At 49.5% G+C, this 8,356-nt stretch overlaps 1 protein-coding gene across 1 annotated transcript; it reads left to right on the top strand.

Moving 5' to 3' along the window:
• Window positions 1-431: 431 nt before the first annotated feature.
• Window positions 432-7,508, top strand: PSMB5 (proteasome 20S subunit beta 5; the record flags this gene model as incomplete). Its single annotated transcript, XM_080707396.1, has 3 exons — window positions 432-629; window positions 1,040-1,346; window positions 7,222-7,508. The coding sequence occupies 3 exons, from the start codon at window positions 432-434 to the stop codon at window positions 7,506-7,508; spliced, it is 792 nt and encodes a 263-aa protein (XP_080563522.1).
• Window positions 7,509-8,356: the final 848 nt, after the last annotated feature.

The following is an 8,356-nucleotide window of genomic DNA, read 5'->3' as shown; positions in this document are numbered from 1 at the left end:
GTTTCGGGGTAGGCGTTCACAAACGACAGCCTTAGTCTAGTTAACCGGTGCTGAAGCCCTCGCTGGACCCCGCGCTGGGCGGGGCCCTTCACCGCAGAGGCCGAACCAATTTTAACCAGTCACGCCCTTCTCAAAGATGGCCGACCTCGCCTCCCTCGCCCGACGTGGACGCTTCCAATCCCTTCCCAGGAAGTGCGGTCATAACCAAAGTCAAGATAGCAGTCACATCCTTCTAGTTTAAGAGTAGTGAATCCATCCCCCCCCCTTCCCTCGGTGAAGATGGTCCCGCTGGTCTGGCGCTGGTTTAGGAGGCGTGGTTGCCAGGAGTCAAAATGGCGCCTCCCGGGAATAGACTTGGTAGGAAGTGAAGCCGCGGCGGCCCATTCCTTGCCCGGCGCTCCCGGGCTGAGCTCGCGGTGCCCTGATCAGACATGGCGCTGGCCAGCGTGTTGGAGGGGCCGCTCCCGGTGAACCGGCACGGGTTTTTCGGACTTGGGGGCCGTGCAGATCTGCTGGACCTGGGTCCGGGGAGCCCCGGCGATGGGCTGAGCCTGGCCGCGCCCAGCTGGGGCGCCCCCGAGGAGCCGCGCATCGAGATGCTGCACGGAACCACCACCCTGGCCTTCAAGGTGCGCTCGGCCGCGAGCCCGGCCCCGGCGGGCCCTCGCCGGCCGGGAAGGCGGCGGGCGGGGCGGGGACGCGACCCCCGCCGCCCCTGGGGTCCCCGGCCGCGCGGCAGAGCGGGGCGGGCGTAGGTGGCGCCCCCCCCCGGGGGGGGGAGTAACCGACTCCGAGGCGAAGGGGGCTCGGAGAAGGAGCCGGACCGGGGGGGCGCGGGGCCCGCTCGACGGTCGCCCGCGGTACACTTAGGCAAGTTATTCCATCTGTGAAGGTAAAGCAACATCGGTATATGGGGAAAGACGCGGTAAAGTATTAAAGAAGGACCGAGGGAACGTCGTGCCGGGTTTGCATTGGTGCAGAAAGAAATATCTGATGTTTTCGTGGTCTGACCAGTCTTGTGTTTTCCTCTCTTGAACAGTTTCGCCATGGAGTCATTGTTGCAGCCGACTCCCGGGCCACAGCGGGCGCTTACATCGCCTCCCAGACGGTGAAGAAGGTGATAGAGATCAATCCCTACCTCCTGGGCACCATGGCTGGGGGTGCAGCGGATTGCAGCTTCTGGGAGCGGCTACTGGCGCGGCAGTGTCGCATCTATGAGCTTCGGAATAAGGAACGCATCTCAGTAGCAGCAGCCTCCAAGCTGCTTGCCAACATGGTGTACCAGTACAAAGGCATGGGCCTGTCCATGGGCACCATGATCTGCGGCTGGGATAAGAGAGGCCCCGGTGAGTGGAGCTGCGATCGCCTGATCCCAGAGCCCAGCGGACTCTTTAGAGAGGTGGAATATCAGATAGAGGAGTGACAGGGTGTGTTGGGAAGGCTCTTAGCCCTCCCTTCACTTTGTCCAAGGAAGGCAAGTAGGCAAGGGCATGGAGTTAGACCTGCTGTGTCATTGCTCCCTGTGTGGCAAAAGGCAGGTTGTAGCGGTAGGGTGTTGCGCACTTGGGAGGCTGAGGCAGGAGGATCACAGGTTTGAGGACAGCTTCAGCAAGTAATGAGAATCGATTGAACCCTGGAGAGACCCTGTTTCCAAATAAATAAAATTGGGCTGGGGGTATAGCTCGAAGGTAGAATGCCTCTGAGTCCAATCTCCAGTACCACAAAAAAATTAAAATAGGTATTGGGCCTGGTGGCGCACACTTGTAATCCCAGCATTTGGGAGGCTGAGACAGCCAAGGTAGGATTTCAGTTCGCAGACAGCCAAGGTAGAATGCCCCTGAGTTCCAGCTCTAGTACCGGAAAAAAAAAAAATTAAAATAGGGCTAGGGGTGTAGCTCAAAGATAGAATACTCCTGGGCTAAATCCCCAGTATTTCCCCAACACACACAAAGTAGGTTGTTTATTTTTTCAGCCAGTGTTTCTTCATCTGTCATATTGATTGGTTATGTGAAGTAATATAAAGTAAATAGTACAATATGAGCATATATTTTTCTCTTTTCTCATAATATGGTAAGACAGAGTTGTATTTAAAAATCAAATTGGAGCGTGGTGGTGCACATTTGTAATCTCAGCGCTTGGAAGGTGGAGACAGGAGGATCGCGCAGGTTCAAAGCAGCCTCACTGGCTTAAGTGATCCTGTTTCCAAATAAAATATAAAATAGGTCCGGGAGTATAGCCCGGAGGTAGAAGGGTTCCATTCCCAGTACCGCCAAAAAAAAAAAAAAATCAAATTGGAGCCGGGCATAGTGACACACACTTGTAATCCCCGCTCTTGGGAGGCTGAGACAGGAGGATCACACAAGTTTGAAACCAGCCTCAGCTACTTAGTGAGGCTCTCAGCAACTCAGTGAGACCCTGTTTCCAAATAAAATATAAAATAGGGCTGGGAGGATAGCCCGGAGGTAGAAAGCCTCTGGGTTCCGCCCCCAGTACCATATACACACCAAAAAAAAAATATTAAATTGGAGATGTAAAAATTCTAGCCACTCTAATAGAAAAACAATGTGAGTAGCACACACAATTTAAAATTTTCTCATAGATATACTTAAAGAGTAACAGGAAGTAGAAGCTGGGTGTGTAGTATATGCCTGTATTGCCAATACTTCAGAAGCTGAGGCAGGAGGATTGTAGGTTCAAGACCAGCCTCAGCAACTTAGTGAGACTCTCAGCAACCCAGGGAGATCCCATTTCAAAATTAAAAATAAGCCGGGCGTGATAGCGCACGCTTGTAATCCCAGCATTCGGGAGGCTGAGACCGGAGGATCGCGGTTCGCGGACAGCCTCAGCTACTTAGTGAGGCCCTCTGCAACTCAGTGAGACCCGGTTTCAAGATAAAGAATAAAAAATAGGGCAGGGGGTGTAGCTCAGAGGTCGAATGCCCCTGGGTTCCATCCCCAGACCTAAAAAAAAAAAAAAACCAAGATAGTCCTGTCTTGGCCTCCTGAATGTGAGATTACAAGCGTGCGCCACCAACGCCCGGCTTCTGTTTCTTTTTCAGTATATAAGAACCAGAAGTTCAACCTTGTATTTGATAACATTTTCTCTTCAAGGAATTTTAGAATTTTTGTTTTGTTTTGCACTGCTGGAGATCAAACCCAGAGTCTTGTTGATGCTAGACAAGCACTCTACCACTAAGCTACAGTCCCAGCCCAGCCAAATTTGAATTTTTCCTTTCATAAAGCTGGAGTACAGCTGGTTACTTTCTGTAATTTCTTCACTTGTATGCTTGGAAAAGTTATTCTTTACCCCTGTGTGTGATACTGGGAATTGAACCCACGTATGCTCTGTGACCCCCAGCCTTCTTGTTTTCATCGTGTGTGTGTGTGTGTGTGTGTGTGTGTGTGTGTGTGTACACGGTACTGGAGATTGAACCCTGGGGTTCTCTACCTCTGAGCCCCACTCCCAGACCTATTCTTTTTTTTGCAGGTCTGAGGATGGAACCCAGGGGCATTTGACCTCCGAACTACTCCCCCTGCTCTATTTTTTATTATTTATTTTTGAAACAGGGTCTCACTAAGATGCAGAGGGCCTCACTAAGTAGCTGAGGCTGGCCGCGAACCGCGATCCTCCGATCTCAGCCTCCCGAATCCTGGGATTACAAGTGTGCGCCACTAACACCACACCCGGTTAGAAAGGAGTATTTATTGTTTATTTGTTTATTTATTTATTACCCAAATAAGATTAAAAGTGGATATGGCCAGGGGTGCTGGCGTACACTTGTACTTGAGGGGCTGAGACAGGAGGATCACAGGTTCGTGGCCAGCCTCAGCTACATAGTGAGGCCCTCTGCAACTCATTGAGACCCTATTTCAAAATAAAGAATAAAATAGGGCTGCGGGTGTAGCTCAGAGGTAGAATGCCCTTGGGTTCAAGCCCCAGTACTTCAAAAATAAATAAATAAATGATGTGAAGTCAGATGAGGAGGTCCACACCTGTAGCCTCAGTGATTCAGGAGGATCTCAAGTTTATGGCCAGCTTGAGCATTTAGTGTAAGACCCCCCCCCCTTTGTGTGTGTGTGTGTGTGTGTGTGTGTGTGTGTTACTTGGGATTGAACCCAGGGATATTTTACCTCTGAGCTACATTCCCAGCCCAATTTCTTAAATTTTTTTTTTATTTTAGTTTTTGGCAGTACTGGGGGTGGAACCCAGGGCATTCTACTTTTGAGCTATACCCTCAGGCCTATTTTTTATTCCTTTTTTTTTTTTTTTTTTTTTTTTTTTTTTCCTCCAGTACTGGAGATGGAACCCAGGGGCATTCTACTCTACCTCTGACCTACACCCCCAGCCCTAGTTTTTATTCTTTATTTTGAAACAGGGTCTCACTGAGTTCCAAGGGGCTCACTAAGTAGCTGAGGCTATCCTCAAACCAAGATCCTCCACTCTCAGCCTCCCAAATGCTGGGATTACAAGCGTGGGCCACCGTGCCCGGCTTTATTCTTTTTATTTTTGAAACAGGGCCTAAGTAGCTGAGGCTAGCCACGAACCAGGATCCGCCTGTCTCAGTCTCCCAAATACTGGGATTACAAGTGTGGACCATCATGCCCAGCTCTTTTTTAAAGTTTTGAAACAGGGTTTCGCTAAGTTGCTGAGGCTGTCCTCGAACCTGTGCTCCTCCTGTCTCCGCCTCCCAAGTACTGGTGTGCACAAGTACAAGTGTGCACCACCAGACTCATCTTGATTTTTGTTTTTGTTTTTTGTTTTCTTTTGGAATCCAGGGTCATCTACCTCCAAGCTATACCCCCAGCTTTTTTTATTTTTCTCTTTTGAAACAAGGTTTTGCTGAATTGCTGAGTCTGGTTTCAAATCTGGATTCCTCAGGCTCCCAAGTACTGGGATTTTGAGTGTGGGCCACCATGCCTGGCTTTGTTTGTTACTTTGAGAGGCAAGACACCTTTCCCTTTGAAAGGTGTGAAAGAACAGTTCCATGTATCTTTTGTGGCCCAGGGAAGAATTTTGTAAGTGTTGCTTTGAATGCTTGGCTGCTGGGTTTGTTCCTGTGGTAGAAACTGCAAGACAGTACAGGGACTGGCTAGTGTAGAAATCCAGGAAGCCAAAGCGTAAGGCCAGTCTGAATCATACCTCTTCATGGAGGCTTGCTGACAGCCTTTGGTGTTAGCCGGACCCTGGCATCAAGCTAACTGAAAGTCACCACTTACCCAAGCCAGGGTGGGTGAGAAGAATACATGAATATCCTTGTTTCTTTTTTGTTGTACTGGAGATTGAACCCAGGGGCATTCTACCTCTTGAGTTGCACCCCTAGCCCTTTTATTTTATTTATTTATTTTGTGTGTGGGGGGTGTGGGACTGGGGATGGGTCCCAGGGGCATTCTACCTCTGAGCCACATCCCCAGCCCTATTTTTTTATTATTTAATTTGAAACAGGGTCTCAGTGAGTTGCAGAGGGCCTCACTAAGTAGCTGAGGCTGGCTGCAAACTTGTGATCCTCCTCTCTCAGCCTCCCAAATGCTGGGATTACAAGTGTGCGCCACCATGCTTGGCTTGTTTTGTTCTGAAACAAGGTCTCACTAAGTTGTGGAGGGATTTACTAAGTTGCTGAGGCTGGCCATAAACCTGCAATCCTCTCAGCCTCCCAAATACTGGGATTACAAGCATGTGCCACCACACGTGGTCAAGTTTTTAAAAAGAGGGCTGGGGGTGTAGTTCAGAGGTAGAATGTTCCTGGGTTCAATCCCCAGTACAACAACAACAACAAAAGAAAGGAACAAACAAACAAACAAACAAACAAACTGGCCTTCCCTAAAAATAAATTCTGATCTGGAGCTGGGTGCTGGGGATGAGACTCAGTGGTAGAGTGCATGTGGAAATCCTTGGGTTCAAAATCCAGTGCTAAGCCGAGCGTGGTGTCAAGCGCGCTTGTAATCCCTGCGCTTGGGAAGCGGAGACAGGAGGATCGCACTGGTTTGAAGCCAGCTGCACTGGCTTAAGAGACCCTGTTTCCATATAAAAATATATATAAAATAGGTCTGGGAGTGTAGCCCAGAGGTAGAAGGATTTCCAGGAACCCCAGTACCACCACCACCAAAAAAAAAAATCCAATGCTAAAGAAAAAAAAGGTATTTAACTCACTATATCCAAGATATCATTTTAGTGTGTGGTACTAACTTAATTTTAGCTGCTCAATAGTAATGTTGCTAGTGGTCACCACGTTGGATGGTTCAAGTCTTTACTACACGATTAAGAACTCTAGGCCGGGCCCCGTGGCGCACATCTGTGATCCCATTACTGGGAGGCTGAGACAGAAGGATCACAGATTGGAGGACAGCCTCAGCGAGTAATAAGACTCATCAAGCTAGTGAGACCCTGTTTCAAAACAAATCATAAAAAGGGCTGGGATTATAGCTCAGAATTAGAATGCCCCTGGGTTCAATCCCAGTACCATAGAGGAAAAAAAAAAAAAACTCTAGGCTAGCTGGGTGAAGTGGTGCACACCTGTAATTCCAGTATTCCGGTACTTCTGGAGGCTGAGAATGGAGGATCACAGGTTCAAGGACAACTTCAGTACCTACCTAGTGAGGCCCTATTTCTTTCTTTCCTATTTTTTTTCTTTTTCTTTTTTTTTTTTTTTTTTTTTTGTGATGCTGGTTTTAGAGTCTTAATTATTTGTTTTGTTTTTTGTACAAGGGATAGCGGGCAGAGGAATACAGGCTGTCCTTGAACCTGCAATCCTCTTGTCTCAGCCTTCCAAACACTGAGATTGCAGGCTTGTGCCACCACATCCAGTTTAGAGTGTTAATTAAACTTGATCCCTTCAGCAAAATTTTTCCCCCAAAATGTTATAGAAGCCAGGTATGGTTGTGCATGCTTGTAATCCCAGTACTTGGGAGCCTGGGACAGGAGGTTCGCAGGTTCACGGCCAGCCTCGGCTACTTAGTGAGGCCTTTCACAACTTAATGAGACCATATTTCAAAGTAAAAAAATAGGGTTGTGGGTGTAGCTCAGAGGTAGAATGTCCCTGGATTCCATCTCCAGTACTGAAAAAAAAAAAAAAAAAACCACAATAAAAAAATTTATAGAAGTCTTACTTTTTAGTGTTTATGTTGACTTCTCCTGGGTTTCAGGAGGGCTGGAGAACTACTGCCTTGGAAGATTAGATGTCAGAGGGTGATTGGGTTCTCCTGCTAACCTGGTCCCCTTTTCCAGGTCTCTACTACGTGGACAGTGAAGGGAACCGGATCTCTGGGGTGGCCTTCTCCGTGGGTTCTGGCTCTGTGTATGCTTATGGGGTCATGGATCGAGGCTACTCCTATGACCTGGAAGTGGAGCAGGCCTATGATCTGGCCCGTCGAGCCATCTACCAAGCCACCTACAGAGATGCCTACTCGGGAGGCTCCGTCAACCTCTACCACGTGCGCGAGGACGGCTGGATTCGAGTCTCCAGTGACAATGTAGCTGACCTTCACGACAAGTACAGCAGAGCCATTCCCTGAAGAGGGTGGACGTGGCTGCTCGCGTTTCTCGGGGTGCCTGTCATCTTATGGGGGGCTCCTCGGTTGTATCAGTACTTTTTTTAAAGCTCTGGAATGTTGACCTCTGTTTCCAGTTGTCCTTGAGTTGTGACTTTGACCTGCTTGGATGTTACCATTACACTGCTCACCGCGCCACCTCAGCCTGTGTTCCGTCTTTTGTCCACACTGTCCCTCCTCCAAGCACTTTACAGGCAAATCAGCCAGGACAGTGGGAGGGAAGGGACTGTAATTACAGGAAACAGTGGTGCGAAGACATTGTCTAGTGAATACATTAATGTCCCCTCTCGTGAAGCTAATAACAAAGGAGAAGGGGAGAGGCCGGGAGGAGGAAGAGGCTTCTGACTGGGTTTGCAAAAAGATGAGAGGTTGATGAGGTGGAAAGATGTGCAGGGCCGGGCTGCGGCGGGCAGTGGTGCGGCAGAGGGCAAGCAGGGCCCGTCAGGAATCAGGCCAGTTGGGAAGGAAGGCTTGGGTGGGGAGGAGAGGGCAAGAAGTGAATGTGGAAGCAGTCGTGGCCGCAGTGTGGCATCCTCGCCCTCGGGCTCCAGGCTGTCTGTGCAGCAGAGGGCAAGGGTGGGCTTGTGGCCTCCTGGGCAGGAAACAGCACAACCCTGGCTGGACGTGTGGGTTGGAGGGGCCGGCAGAGCACTGAGACTGCTGGCGTCCCCCCAGCGCCGAGGGTCCCACACTGTGCCTGCAGCAGATGGCAAGGCCTGGTAGAAGACGGGAGATACAGGAGGTTGGCAGGAGAAACCCTTAAAAACTGGGAGAGGAGGACACAAAGACTGTCTTTTTTAGCTGGAAGGAAG

This window comes from Muscardinus avellanarius (assembly GCF_963383645.1).
Source record: "Muscardinus avellanarius genome assembly, chromosome: 12".
In the NCBI taxonomy this organism is placed as follows: Eukaryota; Metazoa; Chordata; class Mammalia; order Rodentia; family Gliridae; genus Muscardinus; species Muscardinus avellanarius.
Note: the sequence above shows the minus strand (reverse complement) of the source record. Positions and strands in the feature narration are given on the sequence as shown.